A 26,445-nucleotide genomic window follows, 5' to 3' on the forward strand; every position below is an offset into this window, starting at 1 on the left:
TGTCCATGAATATTTGGAAAAGAAAGAGAGATACCTCCAAGTAGAATCGAACGTGTACGAGACAGATGCAAACTCTTTGCTAGAGCTGAGAAAGAAACGAGTTTCAAGTAGATTCGAGCACCAGTTGAGTAGTAGATCCGAAACTTTACGATCGCTTCAACAGAAATTCTACAGTTATTTCGATCATTCATCTTTGTTGTCCTTGAAACCAATTATATCTGTTCCTGCATAATTTAATCGTACGATAGCATTAATTTATTACGTACAATCTGTCTTACAAGATAGTATTACAGAAACGGATATCCGTATCCTATTTTATTAGATATTTATGTAATATTACGAACATTCTTAAAATATAAATAACATGGCCGTAATCGCGCAAACCTGCTAAACAAATCTACTGAAAAATTTCTCAATCGGAATTCATTTCTACCCTGTTATTACTATCGCCGATGATAATAAAAAACATTTCGAATCAAATAATAAAACATAACATACATCGAGCAATGAAATATTCGAAGCACGCAGGCAACATTTAAAAATTTCCATTTATCTAAGCGCGCATAGCTCGAAACAACAACGACAGAAAAGAGCTGAAAAATAGTTCCGATCAAATTACTCGGACTGAAATTATTCGATTCTGCTTTTTCTCGCTTTTCCAATCACGTTCCTATAATGAATGTTTCCCCGCGATATTTTACCAGTTGCTCGATTTTTCCGCCGTACGGTACGTTCGTAGACGAAGTATCGTGACTCACTGAACGAACCTTGCTTTTCGTATTGGACTGTTTTCGAGAGAACGTCACCGGGATAGAACAAAATGGATACGTATCGGCCTGATGGCGCCTGGCCAGGAATACCGTGTGAATTTTCTGTTAACATATTTTTAACGCGTTCATTCTACCCTACTCACCCTATCCTACGCTACGCACAACCCGCTCCCTCCCCTTGTTCGATTCCCCGGCTAACCATGCAACTTTGACAGTTTTACCATGCGAGACGGACGAACGTCATCGAGGGGACGGCCGCACACAGCATTATGACTGTTCAGGGTGTCACAGCGTTTTGTATTTAAATTCTCTGGATATCTCGACGCCTCCACTTGCTTCTCGTCCTCCACTAGCGTTGCCTTGCTCTTTCGTGTCTCTCTATAGCTTAAAGACCAGATAATTAACGCGGTACCTACTGAAATATTAAAAATGACTAATTTTTAATATTTAGACATTTTTTTAATTTACCATAAGACATTGTCGAAGATGTATGGAAAAAGCATCATAGCATATCTTTTCATATACATATATCTTTCATTTTATTTTCTTTGGTACAAGTTCTATACTTCGGTCGTCCATAATTCTAATAGTGTTAATTTCACCGAAACGCAATATTTTCTTTCCGTTCGACACGATATTTGGATAATTACATCGCAAACAGGCGATAAATCATTCAATAGAAATCCATAAAGAATTTTGTTAATTCTTAATCATGGAACGACTGTCGCGTAACAAACTTGCTTGGCGTAATAAATTATTTAATGTCCATCGTTTGAGAAATACGTAGCAATAAGCTTTGCCATGAAGTAGCATGTCCCAGTTGCCCAGAGCTAGAGTAATACAGACTGTTGACAGAAATTTTCCTAACAACGTGTCATAACCGACAGCGTGACACTAGACGTGCAGTCAGTCGCTTTAACCGAGTTGCAACCCTTGGGTCCGGTTTCCGGCAATATCCCGCATAGCAAATCCACAGGTCACTTACGGTATGATGAATAGGCATAGCGGCATAGCGATTCAGGCAAGTGCTCAAAGGAAAACGTTTTGACCACTGATTTGCTATTCCCACGTCATTTCTCGTTTCCGCGCCGATTTCTATTTAGCGCGAACGCCAATTTTCACGATGAAAACTTGCACGTGCGAGCCGTGGTCAAAAGCGAACCGATTCGATGCTTTTGTCGTTTAAGCACGCTGTGTTTAAACGTGTCATTTTAGATAAATAATTTCACTGGACTTTAGTGCTTCGTTCTTACTTAACGCACAAAATCCTAAAGTGAAAACCTGCGAGTTTCCGCAATTACGACAAGGATAAAAGTTTGAAGGGTTTTTCTCTCTCAGATATCGTACCTTGAAAGCGGTCACATTCGCGCGAGATCGTGTAATATAACGCAAAAGAGTGAAAAGTAAAGCAGAGATATTAAAGAACGATGGATGTTCTATATTTCTTGATAAATTGTTTAAACCATTTTATGAAATATTCTTTGTTTTCGTGGTAACTGGGTATCGGCGACGCGACGAAACTTCCGCTTTAATATCACAGTTAGATGCGAACAAACAGACTCAGCGAGGTAGTGACTATGGCGAAGGTGCGGATGTACGGTGTCGTTCTCCCGTGATTTCTCAACAGCCACGCAGCCAAGTATAGACACCATAGGATCCTGTCCATTAACCGGTTCTTCGTCAATTCACCTTTCACGCACGTGTTAAAAGGAAGAAGAGAACTGTCAGAGAATGGGAACGACCAGAAACTGTCAACTTTATCCAACTTTCGTAGAGGCGGGAAATCTATGTTGGCTGTTTCGTAGGGAGCTAGAGCCTATATTTTAGAAAGCTATAACGTGTTTCGTCCGTGGAACGCGTTTGTACGTGTTATAGCATCGCTGTTAGGCTTTGCGTAATATACGTACAGGGAGCCCGCTATCGTAGGATGAAACTTCGGAAACGAAGTTGAATCCTACATATGTATAAATAGAAACGATCTGAGGAAAGCGATATATTCTTTACCTTTGGAAGAAAAGGATTATTATAAAATAACGAAATCAAGTGGAAGAATAAATAAATGGAATTTAAACAAAACTGGAAGACAAAAGCTTCGGATTTCGATATTTGCTCACGAATTCAATTTTCCATCGTTTTCCTTGCCACGTTTCAGATATAAATCAGAATCAACCAAAATCTCGTTATGCGCGTTATTATTCTCTGTACAAAGTGAACGAGTATCGACGGAACATTTCCAATGGGCGTTTTATTAATGTCCGACGATTCACAGAACATTATAACACGACACCATTATTATACGATACAATTTCCTACTTGTTGAGCGGTGAAATAACAACTGTACGAGAAATACACGATAACTTACTACGGTAAGTAACAGGCTCGATTGTTAACCGTCTAAACGACCAGGCATAAAGCGCAAACAATGACGGTACAATGAACCAGAGAAATTTAATAACCGTAAATAAAGAAGAATTCAGGAATAACGATGGAAATATTATCCGTCTAACGAAACGAATAATAATTTGCACGAATAACTCTCACCATTACCAGCTACCCTTCGATTTTTTACTTTGTCCGTTCCTTGCGTTGCCTCTACCTTCTCTTTTCTCTCTTCCACCATCTTTTACAATCTACCATTATGCGTGTTCCCTTTTCTTTTCCTTTCTTTTCTTTTCTTTTTCTTCTTTTTTGTTTCCTTTTACTTAATAAACGTATCTACCTATCCACTCGTCCATCCTCCACGCAAGTCGAGAACCCGAGACCAAACTCGACTCAGACGCATAAATAGTCTCTCCACCTTTCTCCTATCTGTTCACTTCTCGCTCTCCTTTTCCCTCTCCTTATCTCTTCTTCCCGTTCTCTCTATGCCTCTTCCTCTCGCCGTACGACGTTCCCTCGACCATTCCTCGCGAGCTCGTCCCTCCTCGTCGACGTGTAACTTCACACCCCGTATCATTCATACCTCCCACCTACAAACGGCTGGTTTCTCTCGGTATTATCGCTATAACCGTGAGCTCTTTTATCTGTAGGTCGTCGCAAACAACCCCCCTGCCCCCGGTTCGAAGAACGAAAGCATCGTGTTCCGGTTAAACGGAACGACTCGGTGCCTAGTTTCCACATGGTGCGCGCGTGCTCGGATGGATGCGTCTAATTGGGTTCAATGTCGTTCAGAAGAAATCCAAAGGATTAAGAGCGTGAACATGCCGGAACGGCGAACAATGCCAGCCGTTCTCGGAACTAGCGCGTTCCATTTCTTCGTTTCGCTAATATTTTTCAACCGTCGACACCGAGTAATACCTAAATTTATCATTTCGCTCGTTATACCCTGTACCTGAAGCTTCTAAATGACAAATATTCCGCATTTCTTTACCGAACCAAACAAAATCTATGTGTTTTCCAGTTTGCACCGTTCTTGATCGATCGCTATAGCAAATGCGTATTTTGTACTTGTAATTAATGTTTTGTGGTTGTTAGTCGTTATATCGACGTTCTATAAATTCTATTTTATAAAATCGGTTCGTTCGTTGTACTTTGATCTGAAACTTTTAATTGACACGTAGATTCTGTTTTTCTTTTCTTTTCTCTTGTATATAAATATATATATAGAGAGAGAGAGAGTTAAACAAAGTTAAAATAGATGGGCGGAACGTAACAAATTTTATCAAGTCCTGTGAAAAAATGCTTCATCGTCCACTTTATAATCTTTCTCGCGATTAAGGGGATTTCGGTTTCTCAGTACGTTATTGAAGATCTCGCAATGAAAACCTGGCACGGCTTGAAATGATCCGAAATTTTGCGGAACACGTTGTATAGAGTTGTATTAAAGTTATGTCAAAATATCGACAGGTCGACGACATAAATCTTGCGTATAGAGAATAAACGATAAATTTGCAAGGAATGGATTGAATCTGATACGTCTACATACTAAATTCGTTTCGAATTCTAAAAACTAGATGAAGATTAAAGGCTTGTCTCCCTGTATTTTATATATTTCGTTTTATTAACATAGTGGAAGAACCGAGAATCGCAATTTATATGAAAAATCTCTGTCGCATATAATGCATAATACATGAATACATACATATAAGTATCAGGGGTGTACGAGAATCCAAAAATGGCGAGTTAAAAATTTGTTTTCTTTACTCTTGCGACAGGATCCAGAGCCCAAAAATATCTCGCGACATAAGAATATTCGGGATTTTCGAGATTTTCTGTATCTTCGAAATTCGCAATATTTTAGGATCGGCTTAATTTAATCTAACTGGGATTTCTGCGTGTTGCGATAACTTGTAAAGGATAAAACATCAATTTTGTTCTCACTACGGTAAAACTATTTCCACCGCTGGAAGTTTCTTTGTTGGAAAATCTAAATAAATTTTTGCGAAACTTTTACGTTAAGTTAGACCGCTTTCAAATAACGTTTATACACGGTACATACTCGTTCGCTGCGTACTGTGTGTACCGTATAATCGACTTATCGAGACGCGACATTCATCCCTTGTCGTCGAATTTGCTTGCTCGAGTTCGAACATTCCTGCTGCAATGTAACTTAATCGCGGCTGAACGTAAACGCACGTGTAATCCAACATCTGAGTAACGCAGAATCCGTGTGACAACGAGCCCATCGTCGTTTGTCGCCAGTGTAAATCTCGTAAAAATAAAGAGAAAAGAAAAGATTGCAATGGCCCGCAGAATCTCGTGAAACACGTGGGCGAACCTCAGGGCGCCTACGTGATTCTCTTGCATTCTCTTGGCCTCCGGTAAACAAGAAGACGAAAGAAGAACGAATAAAGTCGCCGGAATATTTGAACAACCGTTCACGGACTTCTTATATCTGGAGAATACTTTGGGCAACGTGATACACAGCTACTTATATTACATTCAGTTGTAAAAAAACTTCAAAATTTTGTTTCTCGCAACTTTGAGAATAATATACGGCTATATCCGCCGTATAACAGGAGAGTTATGTCCCGACAGAACGCCGTGTTGTACAAAACGAAGAATTGGTAGAAAAAATTGGGCTGCTAAAGTTAGAAAAAGTCCCTATGCTATATTTCTTTTCGCAACTAAGAGAAATATCTTTATTAAAATAATTAACAATTCATCGCTATATATTAATATCACATAATTTTTTTCTTCGTCATTGCTAAACACCATTGAACAAGGTAAAAGCTATCTCATCTTCGGAGCTTCGTCAATTCATGTTGTAAAATATATAAAAGACCCTTCGATTTGCTACTTCGCTACAGCGAAAAAGCTTTCGAGCGCAAAGAGTACGAAGGTAGAAACATTGTGCGAACGAAACGCGAATTAAAAATTTCAGTATTCGAAAATCGGCTGTGCACATCTAAGGACACATCTCGATTCTCGAACCGTGTTAAAGCGAATCCGTGTTGTAGGAGCGAGTACCCCTGCTGTACGGGGATTAATTGTATATACAAATTTGTTCTCGAGAGGAATTTCAGGCAAATTCAAGCGGTAAAGTACGAACAGTATTCCTAAAATTAATTAAGTCTGCGCGATCGATTGTCTCTAAGCGGATTAAACGCGCGTATAGAACTTTCAATTTCAATCGAGCAATTTCCAATATACGTATTATTCTCTTTCCTACAAATTATTAACTCCTTGACTCTTCCACGCGGAATTATGGTTGAAACCTGTTTAGCAGGATTAAACAATGTCCGACGAGTCTTTGATCGATGAACGTTGCAAAAAATCAGAATTACGTGAATTAGAAATTCAGAATGCAAAGTAAGATATAATAAAAGGCGTAACGGAATAAATTTTCCAGCCAGCTGATGAATTGCCATTTAAGATTATAACAATTTAAATACCAAATTTTCTGAGAAAACCAGTTCTCTCGAAACTTATTCTCCTGCTTTATAATATCGCGAATGTTCTACTAAATTCGCAGAATTCTTCGATCAGGTAATCTCGGAAGAGCCGAGAGATAATTTTCTGCGCGTGCAATTACCATTTCTACGTAGCAAGCACAGAGTTTTGAGTTACGGCTGCACGACATATCGAAGAGGGAGACAAAGCAAATACGAGGAAGACAGTCGAAGGAAGAGGAACGGGACAAGGAAGAGGGAAAGGAAAGAGATTGTAGCTGCGTGGCTGCTTATTGTGGCTCGTTTCCCTTCGCCGCGTGCGGTCCCGCTATACTCCTAGAGACCTCCCGTTGAGCGAATCAAGCTCAGGCTTAGAATCGGACCAGAAGGCCCTGGATTCTGTCCCACGGATTATAAGTTACGGCTTATAATGTTCGTTCTACGTGAATTAATCGAAGATACCGCGTACCAGTCTGCGCAACTTATCTTGCATTTTACCTTGAAACTTTACAGGCTGATTTTGAAATATAGTCTGACAACCATTATCCTGGCTTAAGACTTTTAAATGAAAGTGATGAGATCCAAATGGTCAACTAAGATCACATAGCACGATAAATTAGAGAATACGAAAGGAATTCTTAACGTATCACAGTATACAGTAATATACATTATATTGTATTACATCGTGTTACGATAAAGACAGAGAAAAGAAAATAGCGGCAAGACTGCGCATCTCTGAATCGATCGGACGAGCGTTTCTTCCGAAGATCAACTAGACGATTCTTTGCGGTTGTCTGTTTGAAGGGTTATACATAGCTGCATTCACGCGTCTGGCTACAAAGTGCAGATTATGCAGGCTTTAGAGACAGACGAAAGACGCGCGTAGTTATTCGAGTTGTTTAGCATTCTGCAGTATTGATTCCACGGGTAATAAAACTTTTCGACTTACACTCTCCTAATCCTCGAACGGTTTCTTTTCGTTGCTTCCCGTGTGCGAACTATACGCCACGAAATTCCTACCAACGATTTAAGAACTCTGTAATAATAGTATATTATGAAATATGTAGATCGAATTGGTTCGGCAAATCATCGATCCTATCCAAAGATGTCAGGATATTCTACTAAATAATGAGATACTCGGACGAGCCAGCGAATGCTCGCGTTTTAATTTTATCTAGCGAGGTCTGAAACGAACGAAACGCGATGCAACTTGGTGACGGCGGTATTGGCAATTATACGATAGCCAGGATAGAACAGAGAACGCGCATTATTTGTCTGTAATTGCGAGTTCGTCGTTATCAGAATGATACATTCGGCCACGTACCGGTCGGCGATATTATCGTCGCATACAGGCTGGTCCTCCGGGAGTTCGTTAATTCCCTCTTACCGCGACGCGGTGCGTCGCTCGAGTGAATTGCCTACGCTACTGCGATTCGTCCCGCCTCGATAAAGCCGACCCGCCACCACGGCCCTGCTGGAAATCGAATCGCGGGACCACACACGCACGCGTATTAAAACTCGTCCCGTAGAATGTCAGAAACCGAGTCCCTGTTCCCCAAGTGTTCTTATATCTTCCTTCGATAAACCGCTTAATGGACATATTATACGGCGGACGTCCGTGCCAGAGAAGCGGTAGCAGCAGGTGATATCGAGTACGCGATGGCGCGCCTATCTGCAACTTTCTTGTCGCGCGTTATGTAAAGGTGTACAAGTAGCTTGGAAAAAAAGGAACGAATCAAGTTGAACTGGGATTCGATATACGCGTAGATTGACTCGGGTATCAAAGTATTAGGTGCAGATAAAAGTTTCGTGGCTTTAGTTTCATGCTTTGTGTACTCTTGCGAGCAAAAGTTTCCTATATCCTCGATATTTAGACTTGCAAAATTCGAACAAGCTCCCGATGCCTGTTACACACGCACGCGGAACTCTTTGCGCGACTTAATACTTTTAATAGATGTTTTAACAAGTATCTCCTGAACGCACTGGCTCTTATCGGAAGGTCAAACTCTCGATATTGAAGAAGCTCTATGCGAAAATTTCCAAGTATAATTACGTTAATAACTATACAAATGAAAATATGAATATAATCATGCTGATGCACGCGAAGTCTCTGTATTTGTGAAATTCCTAATCAAACTTTCTCCCGCGAGGCCTGGAAAGTTGTTAGTTCGGAAGCGGCGCATAACGAACAGGCATTCCATGCTTTCTTCGACGCTTACGCGCACGATGAAATAGAATCGTCCCGTGTTTCGAATATCTCGCGACACCGACATCCAAATGTTCCAAAGCGTTTCGCCTTTGAGATTCGTGAATACAGCCGTCGCGTTGCGATAAAACTTTCCAAACGATTTTAATCTTTAACATTTCCAGAGATGTCTAAGCGTAAGAATTTGATACACGATCGATATAATACGTATCGGAAGTGGGAAAGCATGTAAGTACTTGGTCCAGAGTGGTTTCGGTCCTGGACTAAAAAGAACTTGGAGCTGAAAGGGTTAAAGAAGGATCGAAGTCGATCGCGCTTTATTGGGTCAAAAGGAAGAGGAGGATTTAAGTATTAGCGATTTTATTGGATCGTTCGGCAAGTTGCTGCCTTCTTCTCTTCGTAATGAAATTCGAGAAACGATCAGAATTACAGTGAATTTAAAGGCAATGTGTGTTTCCACGCGGCTAGTACTTTTTCTCACAATACACATCCTTACGCGTGTTAGGACATTTATAAACAAAGAAATGATCAGAACCTAACTATTCGATCGTCGAACGAAATTCAAAATTTTACCTTTGTTAGACGAAAGTCAGCGCACTATACCTGCAGTTTTTATTTCACACGTTATCGGATCAATGATTAATTTAACGTAACTTCATCAACCTCAACTCGCACACGCGTTTACAACAATATATACTTAGACACGCTTCTCATTTATCAAGTACAGCTTCAGCACACTGACATTCGACTCCATCGCGGGGTTAATTTTAACAGTTCGCTAACTTAACTCTAGCGTCATGCACCGTCACGAACATGCCTAGCAAATAAAAATATCCATTAAATCCGCCTGACAAACTATTTAAAGAACGCCCGGCAAGTTCGAAATTGAAAGGTATCGACACGATCTCGAAAAGGCTTGCGAATCACTTACGTCCTCCCATAACCGGTGGTTCCCTTCCGTCGTAGGCATATTCGTGTCAGAACGCAAGCGTGATTTAGAGAAAGGGACTGGCAGCAAGCGTGCGTGCACGAACGAACGGGAATTGAAAAGAAGGGAGAGAAAGGGAGAGAGAGAGAGAGAGAGAGATAGTGACAGGAAGGGAAAGAAAGGAGCATCGTGTCTGTGCGGGAGCATGAAACACCGTTGAGAACGGTGAGCATGAAAGATACGTCAGGGAATACCGATTACGTATCTCAATCATGGGAAACTACCGGGGCGGGAATCGGAGCTGGGCCTGGTATAACCGTACTGGCCCGCGGCCGCAACATGTGAGGTCCTCAGCTTCTACCTTGCCTTCTGCTCCGCTTTCCTTTGCCCCGTCTTACCTTCTGCCAACCCTCCGTTTGCTTTCGTGCGCTCCGTTTGCCTCTCGGACTGTCGGCTTCAGTGATTCTCAGTTTCGTCCTGTTTTCATTCATGCAAGGCAAGGTACATATACGAGTCCTGGACAGGAGATCCGTTGATAGTTTGGAATCATCGAACAAGACAAATTGGCGACAAGATGGTACGGGCGATAAAATCTTTCGTCGAAGAAAATTGTAGGTTTGGTGGAACTGTATTTTTACTGTCGTTCGTCGGCAGACAGATAGTTCGTGTTGTATGTAATCGAAGTTTATGTAATAGGAATTCACGTTCAAATAAGTTGATTCGATCGACAAGAGTTGGTTTACTCGAGCGTTAAATAAAATTTCGTTCGAATGAAAAATTTCTACTGTGAAGTTAAACATTAATAGAAAAACCTGTTTGCTTCCAAATATTAACACACGTTGTGTACTATCATTATACGTATTTATAAACGCTTGGAAATTCATATGGTATCCGCAAGATAAATAACAGTACGCACAAAACACTTTCTATATATTTTTAAATGTTCTCTCCCCCCCCTCTCTCTCTCTCTCTCTCTGTCTCAAATATTAATCGGGTTAATCGTTAATCATTTAGCCATTTTATGAATATCCAATCGATTTAACCATTAATCACTTAGTTATATTGTAAGTATTCAATCAGTATCCGATAAATATTGCACGTTCATTGAGGATGTATTATCAGCGTTAAAATGATCAATTAGAAGAACTTCAGGAATGAATTACAGTCTTGCAATTTGACGAGTAGTATAATTTTAATTAAAAATATCGGAAATGAACAAAAGGTAATATATAAAACTCTCGTATATTTCGCAGGTAGTTTAATAAAGTACGATATTTATCAAGTCTCAATGAACGCGTACGCGTAAAACTGCAATTAGACAACAAATATTCGACTGACGATATATTAAACAAAAATGCTAGACTATCGATTCGTCCAATGAAAAACGGCAGTTGCACTTCCGGGACAATTTTGAAGCAAACGTGAAATACGATTCTGTTTGCTCTATAGATTTTTCCAACTTTTCTTTCTCCATGGTAAAACGAATATTACACTATTTTAGCGCAAAAACACAATTCTGCAATAAACTCTCGTCAAAGTCGTAAATTTAACCACAGAGACGAACGTTTATATTCCCGTATACTCTATAAATAAATTTGCAAACATTTGTAATTTTTTTGTTTCTTTTCAACGGAACACCTTCGGTCGAGAAAGTTTCGCTATAAAAGACTACTGGAATTTGGTCGATCGTGAAAATGTTCAAAGCGCGAAGATGCCAATTGAGATGCAGAAAATGAAAAAATAATTTGTTTGAAAGATCTATCGCGACCTAGAATCGAAAGTACTGCATCAAATTAAGCTATAGAATATAATATCGCTAACGAGGAAATTATTTCATAAACCACGTTCTTTTAAATATAACCGTCCATAGAACGAGCTATAACGCTTTAGAAACTTGAATAACGTTACTTTATGAAATAAACATTTCTATTCAATTTCGCATCGAATACTCGTTAGAGTTATAGAATGCACTGTAGCAGAATCTCAATTCGCCGAAATCGGATCATCCGTGTTGTGGATTACCTTTTTGTATTTTGAAAATTGAACTGCAAGCTTTACATTTAAAAATACCGTTGTTCTCTGAAATGTGAAAAACCACTTAATGCGAAAACAGACATGAGAGGGAGAGCCAGAGGATATTATTTCTCTCTCTCTCTCTCTCATTCGTACGACTTAAGATATAACACGTAATAGTAGATTTCATCTAGTTAGTAAAGAAAAAAAAAAAAATAAGATAACCGTTACTAGTTGAATTTCGTATTAGAAATATCAGACATGTTAGAAAAGACGCTTTGGTTACACGGGAAACTTGAGTCTGAAACGTAAAGGCGGTAGCCAGTTGTAGAAGAGATCGGTGAGTCCGCGAGACGAGTAATAAGGAAATAAGGCTAATTTCGTGGTAAGTGAGTAACGATCAATATGCAAGACCGTTCGTTTCGCAAAAGCATGGTCGGATATCTGGCCGTAAAAGGTTCTTTGTATCGGTCGCTCATTTTCCGGTCGCCTGAAGCTATTCTGTAAACGAAAACGAAGTGTCGTTAAGTTGGTGGAGCGACTGCCTGCTCGCCTTAGTCCCTTGCCCTCGGAACGTTGCCAAAGCGTCGCGTTAATCTCGTTCTTATTCGCGCGAAAGACTTTCACCAAGGGGTCGGCCGAGTTCCCCTACCGCGAGAAACGTTCCTACGGGAACAACCGTCCCAGCCGAGCAAAACGGAGGTGCAAAGCGCAGTTTTATTGCACACCTCCAAGCGGGACGAGTATTTTCGTCGTGTCTAGACTACAAGGTTTCTTCCTCCTTTTCGTCCTCCTCTGACTCACTTAACCCACCTATGTTTTTCCTTCTAGTATCCCCCGTAGACTCGGACTACTGTTCCGGACATGCCACTACTCGTCCCACTTGCACCGCGGAGACCGATCCGTCTTCTTCGTAAAGCGCGATCTTTAAACCGGAAATAGTAGTCGCACAAAAGCGCGCACACGGCGAACGGAGAAACTTGGAGTACTACTAATATACATACATACATACATACATACATATATGTACGTAGAGGAGAAGAACGATCAAGGCTGTTCCTCTTGACTGTTCCCCTTTTTCGTACAACTTTCCTCGTTACTTGCCGGAATTCACGGAGAGTACACTTTGTGGTTCTGCTCGTCATTTGTGGTTTGACGAGAACTCTAAGGAGAAGAAAACTTCTGGCTACATCAAGAGCCAGCCAGAGCCGAGATACATAGGTAAAGGAACGTCTGAGAAGGGGAATGGGAACGACCATCGGAAACGGCATATATAGAGGAAAGGAAGAAAAATAGTTGATATACGATTGGACCTTTTATACTCTTCTTTTTTAACCTCTTTCAATTAGTTTAGCTTGGTTCGTTTCTCTTCGAGTACAGCGATCGATCGCCTTGATTCTCTTAGTTGTGTCATCTGCGTCAGAAGCCACTTGCTCCATCTTTTTGTCCTTGTTGCACCCTCCGCTATTCCCTAGCTTAAAATCCCTGTCGTCTTGCGCTTTCGCGGTCTTCTTATTTCTCCCGTTGCCCTATCGTGCTCGTAATAGCAGAGAGTATCAAACAGATGTCTTCATTGCCCTCTCTGCGTTGATGATAATCCTATGATAGGTGGATGTGTTCCGCGCGCCGACGTATCATCTCCCTTTTTAACTTCTTCTTTTGCCTTTATTTTCTTTTCTCTTTTTACTTCTTCCTTTTTCTGGTTCTTGTCTTTTTTTTTTTTTTTTTTTGAGGGGGAGAGAGTGAGAGGAAAGAAGGAAATACTTAAAGGTTGTACTTGTCGGGAATAACGATGATAAAAGCACGAACAGCTGCTGGTGAGAAATAAATCCGAGCGAACGTAGCAGCTATGATACACGGCTGTTTTTCAGCCAGCTTAACCGGGATTAGAGAGTGATTTCATACCAACGCGACGCGTAGATATTAATTAAAGGGTTGAAATGGTAAACGACGTATGTGTCAGAAACGAAGATTTCCGATAGAACTGCAAATCGCGTTTCTCTTAATTTTTTTTATCTGCGGCATTTATCATTTGAATGCTATTGACTCTCGACGGTCGCAACCTCTACAGATTTAGAGGCAGAATAAATGGTGGCTAGAATTTACGTTCTTTCCCACTACAAAAACCGTACTTTATTTTTTCCCACTTGCATAATTTACCATTTCAATATCACGATCATCGTAGACTAATAAAAACAATTCTTTGATTCGATAATATAAAAATCGCTAAAATGTCGTGGTATGATAACTACTGTTTTAAGAAACCGGGAGTTTTTTGCAAAATTTATCCGCTTCCTACGAATCACAAGATCGACAAATGGCTGGGATCAACGTTGCTACTGACGTTTTTGCTTAAGATCTATTTATATACTATATTTACAGCGCGATAAAACTGTGTTGCTGGCAGAAAATGTTTGGCAAGTCTTTTTTCGTAGATCTCGACCTCGCCGGGGAATTATTTTCAAGTTTCCTCAATATCTGCCGATATCGACCCTCGAACTTTCCTTGTTAGCACGTTTCTTATTTCATCTCTGGTTCTCGTCAGCTGGCGTGGAGATTTATATTCGTGTCCTGGATTGTAAAAAACTTGAGGAAAAGTTAGTTCACGCCCGACTAATATCGTTCGTTCCAACCTCCACCCTATTCTCCCCCTTTTGTTTTTGTTCTCATGCCCAACCCCGTTGCGTTCGTTCCGTTTCGTTTTCTTCGTGGTCGTGTTCGGAATATCATCACCCATCGACGTGCAAATCGGCGAACGAAAGAAGAGCAAAACGTTCCGACTTTGAGCAAATGTCCGAGCTAGTGGAAGCAGTCCGAGAATATATGTGGATTCGATTATTCCACGAGAGAACGTTCCCTGCTTCCTGTCGGAAATTAGGATAACGCATACGACGCTCTCCTAACGGAGAAGATAAATAAAAGTTGAATTCCCGATCGACCACGTTTCTCGCTGTTTTCCCGTTTTACCCGTCTGAGATTCAATCGCATCGATGATCGTAAAGAATGTTGGATTTTCGTTAGTTTAACTCGTCGTAGTTTTGTCTGTAATTAGTCCTTAAAGTTTTTCGTATTGTAAATAAAAAAAGACTATTTATCGAAGTAACAAAGTAGCGAGGTAAACGGCGAGGGAAGTAACGAAAAGAAAACGATTTCCGTACTATAATGGAAAAACGATGGAAATCCGGTAGATACAATTTCTCAGCGACACTGTATCTATCACGCATTATGGAACGCTTTACACGGGAATGCGGTTACGGAAAACCTTATTACCCGACAGACGCAACGACAGAAACCTAAAACGTTCGTCGAAATTGCGCACGTAGCCCCGAGGATCGATTGATTGCACGTTGCATAACCGTGTACGACACGTTGACGAGAATTTTCGAAAATATCCTTAACGCGGGACGTCGAGTGGGCAAGTAACTTCGTTTCGAGTTCGATTGGGAAGAGAGACGGCCTGCCTTTTTATCCCCCTTTGGGTCTTTGCGTGGCCGTCGTTAACGCGGTCGCCGTCGTTGTCGGGTCTTTCACGGGACCACGTTTCGCTCGCAGCGCCGAAAACTCATTTCTACCCTCCTCTGTCCTCGCCCTGCTGCTTTTTCGTTCAAGTGCGTCGCGAGGTATCGATTTATTGTTTGTTCCTGTTATAGGTCCTCCCGGTGAGCCAGGTCCTCCTGGAAAAAGGGGGAAAAAAGGGAAAAAAGGTGATCCCGGGGAACCAGGCCCGCAGGTGAGTAGATCCGTTCCTCCGTTCGCTTCAATCCCCCCCCCCTTTTTTTTTGTCCTTATTTTCCCGTAGCGCACCCGTCGTGATCGCACGTGGAGTGTGCGTGTTTTTAGAGTGCAGCGGAGAAGCATGACGTAGTTTGCTAACGATACATATTCGTAGTCTCCTCGAATTCATAACTGCTGGCACACACTGTATGTACGAAAGTATTCTTCGACGAACGTACGCATCCTTCGTTCCTGTTACAAAGGAGCGCGACACTCGACGTTTAATTGTATCAAGGTTTTGAACACCATAGAGTTAAAAATGTTTGTATAATAAATGTCGCTTTTCATCAAGATCGTCGAATATTTGGCGGTTATTTTTGTCAGCGAGCAATCGTTTAGAAAAATATTCTCGCAACGACAGAATTTCTATTTCCAATTTTTGCAGCTTCGATAAATATGCAACGCATGACAAAGATATATTTCACTGATATTTTGCTACTCGTTAAGAGAGTCGTGGTTGTATCGATAGAAAAAAAAAAGATTAGCTGAAGATTAAAGATGCAAAAAAGAATGATTAGTCCACGAGCGAGAAGATATATTCGTTTCGAAAACAAGAAGGTTCTTTCTGTTTTCTTTTTTTTTTTTTTTTTGAAATTGCTGGAACTATTTATTAGCGGATAACGTCGAGGATCGTTGGAGTAATGGAGAAAAATCAGTTTAAACGAAATTCACTCGAAGTGTTATGTTTCATCGTGTGGATGAAGTTATTGATCGTTGCACGAAAGACCGGTATAGCAAGCGTGTCACCGAAGTTGACCCGCGATCGGCCGAAGTTTTGATAACCAAAGTACATACTCGTGTGGTAGTTGGCCGCCATGAGAATATCTAATTGGTTGGAATAATTATCGGTGTAGTATGGCCCTTAACATTATGTACATCACGATAACCGCGGACACGATTGGTCAGCGGAATAAATTGCTTTTTGCATGAACGCGAGAGCACTTAACCCTTGTCCCCTGTAAACGAGTTTTTAATTTTTTATACCCCTTCTTACAGGGTGTGGCCGGGACGCCGGGCAAGAACGGTTTTCCGGTATATTATTTTTTATTTTCTTTCCATTCTTCTATCACTTTGTCTGTCTGCTTCCTTTTTTTTTTCTTTTTCTCTTTCGCTCTTTCTCTCTCTTTCGTGTCGCCTTTTGTATACTCCATTTACCGTCTTTCACGTATGCACGTAACACCGACTAAATCATATTTTGAATTAATGTGTTTCATGTAGCCTTTTTGTTTATCTCTCTCTCTCTCTCTCTCTCTCTCTCTCTCTCATCTCTGTGATCTTTTGTTCGTTAAATTTGCGCTTTTTTTCCTAAATTTTTGAGCAATACCCTTTTTTACACTTTTCTCCACAGTCTCAATTTTTTACGCCCATACATATACTGATCGTGAAATTGAAGTTTGACATTTGCTTTCAGATATGACGTTTCGCCGTAACGTCGACTGAAGTAAAACTTCTGTGTGAAAAAAATAGCAGTTTGTTTGAAGTAAACCAAAAAAAAGAAAAAAAAAAAAATACAGAGGTACGCGATTTTTGGAATGTCAGTTCGTTATGTGAAAAGTGACGACGTGTATCATCCACACGGATATGAATACGATGATAAAGCAACGATAAAACGTAGTTTCCTGTACCTTCTAAATGAGAATTATAAAATTATTATATTTGTAAATTGAAATTACGTTCACTATCCCTATAGAAGCACATCTAAATGTGCTAGTATAATATAATAATTTTAATAGATATATGCAATATAAAATAAACGTCGTATCTGAAAGCATTTCGATGTTCTACAACACTCGATGTTCCTTCTATCTGTCGTATGCTCGCATACGTACATTATATCGCAAGGAATGATTTTATTTTTCGAAAGGTGCCCGCAGCCTTTTGATTTTTCATCTTTCTTTATCGTTCGATCGACTATTCAAACTTACTAGCGTGTTCTTTCAGGGACCTATTGGGTTAGATGGACCAAAAGGTGAGCCGGTAAGTGCACGAATAACCTACTTATTTTAGTGTAGCTTTTGCAGTAGATGATTTTTTTACTGGGTTTGATCTAATTAACATAACTTAAGAACAGTAGGATACAGAGTGTATATATATATATATGTATATACACGAGTACATGCAAAAATATATAAAATAATAATACATACAATATGCAAAAGTGTTCAATGTTACTGTATTGCTAAATATTAATTTATCGTTAGGTATTTAAATATCAATCAAATATTATTTTGTTCAAAATCGGATAACGCGATAAGTGTTAATGAATCGCAGGTATAATATTTGTATTTTCCTTAATTGGATCCTATGGAAGAATATAGACCCGGTAAATACGTTCTTTTTCGCTATGGAGAAAATTACAGTACGATAACGTGATAATTATGTACCTAGCATACCCACGAGTAAGTGAATTTACAGTTAGCGAGATAATAGATTATACGTGGAAAGAGAAGATAGTAGAATTATCGGTGGTTAAACTAAGAGACGTTAATAGCCAATAATTGGTAGTAGGAGTAACGCACTCTGTGTTAATTATACACGTTGCAGATATAATTGCAGATTAAATCGCGCTGTTTATTGTTGGGTGATTCAATACAAATATGTGTACGGATGAATAAATTATTCCCCACTCGAACTCTAACGTGAATAGCAACTTGATACGAGAGTATTGCACCTATAAGGTGTAACGTACATCTTCTGATGCAAATCGTTTACGCGGACGTTATTTCAGGAAGCGTATTTTTAAGAACAACGACAGGAAGAAATAAATTATGTATTCGGGCAGAATTATTGGAATATCGGAGTTGATTAATAATATTAAAATTCAGTTATGGAACGAATTTGCATTCGGGGAAAAAGGAGGAACGACACTGCTCGCAATTACAAATATGTTGAAACGTGTACTAAACTGGTCGCGCTGGAATTTCGGAAAAACAAATAATCGGTTTGATACGTGGAACGTGAACAGGAGAAAAATGTACCGCATCGAAAGATTATTCGCGAATACATTAATTCGTATGCGCGTGTAAAATAAATTCCAATAACTGATGTTCTAAATTAAAATGCTGCCAAACATATTTTCGTAATTGATAGGGAAAGGAAACAGATTTTTGTTTCTTATTAAGAAATATAGATTTTAAATTCTGAATTGAAACGTATTTGCTAGCAAACCTTCTACTATATTCGCTCAATTGAAAAGCCAATCGAAATTTCGTCGAATCAAAGACAGAGTTTTGTGATAATCGTTATTAGTAAGACGCGTTAGAATATCGTTGTTTGTCGAAACGTGACGTATACGTGGCATGTAATCGTAAATACTTGAATACTACATCTCATTCCAAAAACAGTACGAAGCACGTGTTATACGCGCATTTTGTCGTAGAGCAAACGAAACGAGTGAAACGTGAATTGGTAGGCGGGTGATACGAACGGATGTACAAGCACGCATAGATAGGAAAAGAGGAAAACGAGGATGGAAGGTACGAGGGTATGAGTGCATTGCAAATATCACGCGATATTTGTTCTGTCGATGGTGGTCTGGTTGAAAGAATTTCGATCGGCTTACACGCGAGAACTGGTCTCTTACGTACGATGCTGCTGCCCGGTCGCGTTCGATTCGAAAGCATTCTTAATGCATCGCAGTGAATCAACCATTATCCGAAATTTTATTCGGAATACCTGACAGTGATATCTCTTAAATTGCAGTTGTTGCCAAGAAGCGAAATGTTACTCCGAGTTTCATCGATATCGGTTTCCTTAAACTTAAACTCCTTAAAGTGGACTTTGGATATACGTCATTTTAGTTCGCCAGGCGGTCTGTTTCTTTAGACAGTCACAGTCGATCGATTTCCACAAATCTAGAATACGAAGCAATTGTTTGAAGAAACCATAAAATAGTGGGTTAATATTATTAGAAGTTACCTGCGCGACCACTACGGCGGTGGATACCGCTAAAAAAGCTTTCAGTCGTGATATACTCGGTGCTGATGATTTTATTCTTTCTTTAGGCTGATTTACCTTTTAATCGACAAACTTCCTTGAACGCGATAAACACTATTTGAGTACTTAGATTAATTTCACGCGTTTGTTTATTAATAGATGATAACATGGAGCTTAAGAAACTCGGCGGAAAATAGATCACGCTATTATGAATTAGCCGAATACGCTCTTCTGATTGAAGTACGGATGTGCGCGATTCAGAGTTCACGGTGTGAAAGTAAAATTTTTTTGCACAAAAGGCCAATTAAATGGGAACTCTTAATTAACCCGTTTCACGCGACAAGCTTCATACGTTAAATTTACGATTTATATGCAAATATATCGTAAACCAGAGCTTAAAAAATGTCAAAGCCATTAAAATATTACGCCGCATTTTCTTCCTAAAAAAAATAACTGATATAAAAGCAATTATATGCAATTTTGCTATCAGCGAAGGAATTAAACGCATTTAAGTGAGAAAACAACGCAGAATGACGTGTAAAAGTCCGCGCAGCCAAATACATTTGTCAGCTGAATTTCAAACAATGATTCGTTACGATGAATAAAGAAACCTGTAAAGTTTACCCGATTGTACACTTTTTAAATAAATAATTCGTCTAACAACGAAAACAACCATGAACAATCCTATGGTCGTGGCTTCGCGAAGAAACAGCGTTCGAGCGTTTTCGAGGTGGTACGATATAAAAGTCGGTTGGCTAAATTCGAAACAAACGTTTTCGAAACTCGTGGAAACGGACGATGGTTTTGTTTCCAGACTCGCTATGGCACAACGTTATTTTTCCATCAAATACAATGTGGTATGTTTCGTTTTCAGGGACGACCCGGAGAAAAAGGACAGAAAGGCGAACTGGGAAGTCCGGGCTTTGACGTCTTTTCCGCAGTAAAGGTATCTAGCTACGTTATCTAGAGTCTAGAGAAACAGCACGAGAGCGTATTACGCAGCTTGTAAACGACGTACGTGTAACGCGAAAGTACATCGTTTCTTTTTCGATCTTCCTTACCTGTTTCCCGTTCTTTAGAAACCAATCTCGTGAACATTTTCCACCGGTAACGGTTCTAACGCAAGAAAATGAGAAGAATACGCGGCGCCTGGATCAAAATGATTCGAAGGGTAAACGATGTATTTTCCTCGACAGAGACTGCACAATTTATTTACGCATCTCGTGATATGCATACTAAAAGAGACATGTTTCAATCGGAAAATATTCGTTTATTTCTGTTGGTGACTTGTAGTATCGTTGATTACATATGACACAGATTGCATTGCTTTTATAAACAGATATTTGTTGTTGTGCTGTGTCCGATGTTCTTTTCACGAATGTCCATATTAAATAACGTTAAAGTCGTACACATACGTATACTAGTGAGAAACAGGGAATGCTCATCCTCCACTTGGACGAAACAAGAAATTCTCACTGCTGCTGCTGCTTTCGCTATTACTGATTAACGTGAGTTTGTATTACGTCGGGAATAATGAAGTCTCATCCATAACGAATGAGCGAAAGGCACAGTATTTAATTAGTAAAATGACCGGATAATGGAAGTTCGCGTTTCTTATTTTGTTCCGGTATTCCGCAGAGTCGAACTCGAGAAAAAATTAAGACAACGTAAAAATTACAGCATACATTTCTTATTACGAATAATATAATTAAAATTATCGAATCAACGTAAAAATTACAGCATACATTTCTTATTACGAACAATATAATTAAATCCATTGAATCTTGTTTCTGTACTGTAGTGGATTGTTTTATGACATTCCTTATGTGTACGTTCCTTAATTGCTAATTAAATTTAAAGTAGAATGACCTCGGAAAAATGATCTTTTTGAAACCAAGTTTTTCGATTGGAACAACGCTTTACACGTACTCGTACATCAAGGTAATTTCCGCCAGAAATGTTACATAAACTTGTGGACAGTGAATCTCGATGTTTCTCGTTAGCTCGACGATCGAGAACAACGGCTTCGTTCTTAACTATAATTGGCATTTGGTAATGTTTAGCAGCCGGTACTGACGGATTACGGTTATGCCCAAATATACAGGCATACGTTTATTTATCTAACTCTTTCATTCCCGAATTATTCAACTACCACAGATATAATATGTCTGTAATTTGTCTGTCTATCGCGTGACAAGTACAAGTAAATTATTAGATTTAGAAACATGTAAGAATCGTTTGCAAATAAGATTGATTTGTAATTTTATAATTGTACGATTAACGGAGAAACGAGAGGATTAAAGACCCGAAGCCTACGTTCTCGGTTCAAAGTGCCGAATACGACTCGTATCGATTCTCGCTGATAATTTGCCACGCTGCGATCAAGAGTCCACGCAATATGTTTCGGATGCTCTTTATTTTTATTTCGATATTCGATAAATAATGAAAAGTTCGAATCAAGGATCTTAATTGAGGACGCGAGTACAGAGAGCTGAAATTGATTACAGGAAAGTTAAATCCTACATATGTATTTACCCACAAAATTACTATTTGCATATAAAATGATTATTTCTCTCCCATGATCTATTAAAGCTAAAATCCAGCAGTAGTTTACTCTCTCTCTCTCTCTCTCTCTCTCTTTCTCTAACGCCTCGTAACTTTTAAATTACATAACCACGTACAGGAGAGTTTCGTTAATCCGACAGACTCGGGACTTGGGCAATAACGGATTACCAAAAATGTCGGATTATTGAACCATGGTGTAACGCAGCGAAAGACAAGAAAAAATATAATGCTGTTATAGTGAACGATCTGTTCAAGAATTAATCGATATCGATGACTAAAAGAAATACTCGTTAGAAAGTCGTTAACGTCCCGATTCGGAAGATCGTTAGAGAGGACTCTCGATGGCTCCGTGGCGCGAGCTGTGACGTACACTTTCTTTCTTTTTTTTTTCTCGTCAACGTATCGATCTTCGATGATACAGATTAACAATATAAACCATCTTTCCGCCTACGGGTCAATGCACAGGGATTAGGGTTAAAGAGGTCGGTGACGACGCTCCGCGGCGGGACGCTTGGCTATGCGGAAATCGTCGCTCTGAAGGTAACCGGCCTCTTCGGAAGGCAACACGGCTCGTGTTGCGGTTCAGAAATCTCTTCTCGTCGTCGCTACTCCCGCTTCTTGTAACCTCTTCTGTTTCTTCTTCTCTACCTCTTTCTCACTGTTCCATCTACCGTTCTCCTTCATGTTCGCTCCATCGTCCTCGACCCATCTCACCGTGTCCACGAACCTACCTTCTTACCAGACCTTGTACTTCGTCGCCACGTTTGAAATCTATCTCCGTCGAATTTTCTGTCCTCGCTCCTAGACGCAATCCTATTTCTAGTCGTTGCCTCGTGCGGTGCTTTCGGTGTAGCGTTCACTCGTTGGTTTAAAGTGCGACGACGACACTTTTACGTGGAAGAAAAGCGCCTCGTTTCGCGTCTCTTTCTTCCGTTTGTTTCTTTTTCTTGAATTACTACTTCGGTAGTGTAGCGTACAGATATACATACCACCAAGGGAGAAGTTGTTTCGAATGTAAGAATGGGGTTTTGCTGTTACTCGGAGATTGCTGTATGTTACTTGACGCTGGTTGATGAAGAAAAGAGCCTGAGATTTTAGCGATTTATATAGCTCTCACCGAGCAAAGTAGAAAATGCTCGAGCAATATACGATGTGTCACGGAATTATTGGCATGCGCAAAGTTTGCAGGATTTTAATATCGGAAAATATATAATTTCGAATTTAGGTCGCGAAATGCAACAAACAACTTTTTCCATTTGGTGCGTCGCGAAATCGTACTTCGTTTCTCGATACATTTCATTGCTTTATATCGGAGCGCTTATTCCTCTACTTGAAAGAGCGATCCTCGCATTTTGTCGTATTTGGTTTTTGGTTGGTAATGGTATTTACTTTAAGTTACAGTATTTAGGTATATCTCTGGGCATGCCTTGGATACGGAAGAGCAATGAGAAAACGAGATATCCCAAAAAATCCATTTTAGGTTTTCCTACTCACCCCCGTTACCCCTATGTTTTCGTCTGGTAGCGATTTGGTTTTTACCCGTAGTGTTGACCTACTTCTAGGGACTTCAGGAGCAAGGGCATAATATCTCAGCGCAGACCATCATACAACTGAAAGTAAGTGCGCCTGCTCTTTGGGAGCCCCTCCCCCTTCCTTGTCCTTTTCTTCTCATCGATTCTCCAGGCATTCGATTTCGTATTTTTCACGCAACAAATTCTCCATACATTTCTTCACCTTGCCAATGTGCTTAATTAACAAATGTATCATTGTTGCGGAAGAACGAATACAATCTGTTGCGCTCTGTACATTCAATCGGGGAAAAAGATAGAGAAGATTTCGCTTAAATATAAAAGAAGCATTTATAAAATTCAAGAAGCATTGAAATGAACAACGGAGAAAGCAACTTTGCCTCGAGTACTTTATTTTTACATAGGAACCTCGTTTGCCTGGCGAATGGAACAATAACGTACGTAAAGGAAGTTTTGAGAGCAGCACCTTTAAAGGCGGATGAAACGTATTAAAATTTTCCTTTATGATCGTTCGTCTTAGACAAAGACATACAATTTACTTTGCACCTTCTTATTTTAAAACTTACATACCAAGTTTCATTCTTTTATACCTTCTTCCTCAGGGCCGTGTAGGAAATACTTTTATCGTATACATTTGCTAAGAATTTAATTTAGAATCATTCGCTAGCTGGATTGCGACGTGAGTAAGTAATAATAAAAGTACAATAGATCTGTTGTTTTTCGTTGCAAACTTTCATCGAATATTATATTACGATTACTTGAAATTATCCTTTTATGTTACCAGTTACGTAACAGATGCGTGCGCATTTTAAGATTATTGTCAATGAAGTAGCGAAATAAGTGTTGAACTGCTTGTATCACATAAGCGAGTGGTTCTTACTTTTTGATATTGGGATATTTTGCGTTTTGCCGCTGAGAACAGTTCCAATTTATAAACGAATAATACGGTAGACAAATTTTAACGTATTAGCTCCTCCACGCTACTAGATTTATACCTCAAACATTTTTTGAACATTTGAAAGTTCAATATCGTTACGAGTGGAGTTAATCTACTAACTGGATCACCTTTTAATTGGAAAATTTGTTTCAAGCATGAAGCTAAAAGTTAGAAGTAACAGAAGCGAACTACAATAGTAATGGAAGCGCAATAACTCATAATCGTGAGAGGATTAACAGAATCAAACGTTAATACGACGCTGTATTTTTAACACAAATATAATGATAAAATAAGAACGATTATAGCAATGCAATTCAAACGATTTTCAAGGGTGAACCAAATAAAATGTGCACAAAAATCTCCAACCATCTTGATACATATACGTCGTGTAGTAGGGTACCTACTTGAAATGAGTGATACAACCAAGAATATTTTGCTTCTACATATGTAAAAATGAAATCGAATCGAAAGAGAATCGAGAAATTGATTGAGTTTAGACGTTCTTTTCGGTATGCATGCCTGCTTAAATCCCTTCTTTTAATGTACATACGTATATATCAGGTGCGCGCGTGCATACCTGAGTAATCTATAAATTTAATTTTCCAGAAAATGAAATTTTTTCGCTAAAAGATTTTATTGCATATTTTCGATCCATTTTTGCATGTAGACTCGCTCGATTCTCCATGAGTGGTTGTACTACCATAAACGTAGCCTATATACGTACATAGAAATAGGAAACTGTAACGAGGAATTGAATTGTATTGTAAAGAAGAAAACACGGTCCTGTTCTCTCTGCATGTCATTTTACCTCCAATATGTCACGCAAATTCAACAACGCACTTGTACGAACGAAAGTGCGCGCACGTGCGTGTATTGCATGTTCTTTTTTTCCTGTTTTATGAATTTTATTACGACCGTAAGTTTTTAAGAATGTAGTACAACGTGTACGCCATATATTTCATTAGATGAATGTATCAAATCGTCTGCATAGGTATATGTATGAATGCGTGTGTATACAATACATGTGTGTACGTAGGTACACCAGCGTTCAAAAGTAAGCGGCCGGGGACTTACTTGCGCGTAAAGTAATTTAATTTACGAACAATTGTAATTGGAATTTAGTTTCCAATCGAAATGTACGACGATAATAAGTTAAAAGTATAAGATTCATCTTATGGTAGAATCAATTACGATCAAAGACGAATCTTTAACATTTTGTATATATACGTATATTATATACTAATTCGAAAAAGATGTACACTACTTATGCACATAGTTAGAGTTATTAAAATAGATTACATTAGCTTTCTTGTATATCTGTATATCGTTTACGATACGAATTTAAAGACCGTTTAGTGCTTATGCTACATTCGATGTATCAATACCAAATGGAAACAAAGATATCTCTTTAGAAAGTTTCACCGAATTTTAGTACATAAGTTTACTTACTGCATCTGTTTTCGTTTGATATTACCTCACTTATGCATGATGCTCTCGGAATCTAAAACTATGCGTGGAACATAATTGAATTTTACAAATGATATATAAATATATATATGACATTTTATCAATTCAGCCAGCTTTAGAAAAATCTTCAGGCAGAAGGGATAAATTAAACGGGTTCAAAGTAAAAGAATTCTTCTTCTGCCATCTTATCGAATCATTGGTATAAGCTTTACCTCGAACAGCGTTTATCTGCAAATATGTCGCGCACAGTGAAAGTTTCAATAAGTTTCGATGAGTTTATCTTTGAGGAAGATACTGCTCCTTACGTCATAAAGGTATTTCTCGCTTGCAAAGTTCCTCACCCATTTCGACATTTTTCTTCTTTTTAAGCAACCATTTAAATATATCATTTTCTATATACGTCATAGCATTCGTATCAAAATAGTACCTAATGCTCTTTTCTTTTCTTTTTTTTTTTTTTTGCACCAATTGAAGATTCAATAATAGTTC

General features: G+C 39.2%; 1 protein-coding gene across 14 annotated transcripts in view; it reads left to right on the forward strand.

Moving 5' to 3' along the window:
* Positions 1 to 26,445, forward strand: part of LOC122575985 (collagen alpha chain CG42342-like) — a 119,998-nt gene that overhangs the window by 68,821 nt on the left and 24,732 nt on the right. For 7 of the 14 annotated variants that reach the window (XM_043745587.1, XM_043745593.1, XM_043745591.1 and 4 more), the window contains 5 exons: positions 15,399 to 15,478; positions 16,519 to 16,554; positions 17,464 to 17,499; positions 20,333 to 20,404; positions 22,477 to 22,563. In XM_043745587.1, the coding sequence (XP_043601522.1) occupies positions 15,399 to 15,478; positions 16,519 to 16,554; positions 17,464 to 17,499; positions 20,333 to 20,404; positions 22,477 to 22,563 (311 nt within the window). Of the gene's footprint in view, positions 1 to 15,398; positions 15,479 to 16,518; positions 16,555 to 17,463; positions 17,500 to 20,332; positions 20,405 to 22,476; positions 22,564 to 23,585; positions 23,640 to 26,445 lie in introns of all 14 variants that reach the window. The other 7 variants (XM_043745590.1, XM_043745592.1, XM_043745594.1 and 4 more) reach the window with 7 other exon arrangements.

Source organism: Bombus pyrosoma, linkage group LG15 (assembly GCF_014825855.1).
Source record: "Bombus pyrosoma isolate SC7728 linkage group LG15, ASM1482585v1, whole genome shotgun sequence".
Taxonomy (NCBI): Eukaryota; Metazoa; Arthropoda; class Insecta; order Hymenoptera; family Apidae; genus Bombus; species Bombus pyrosoma.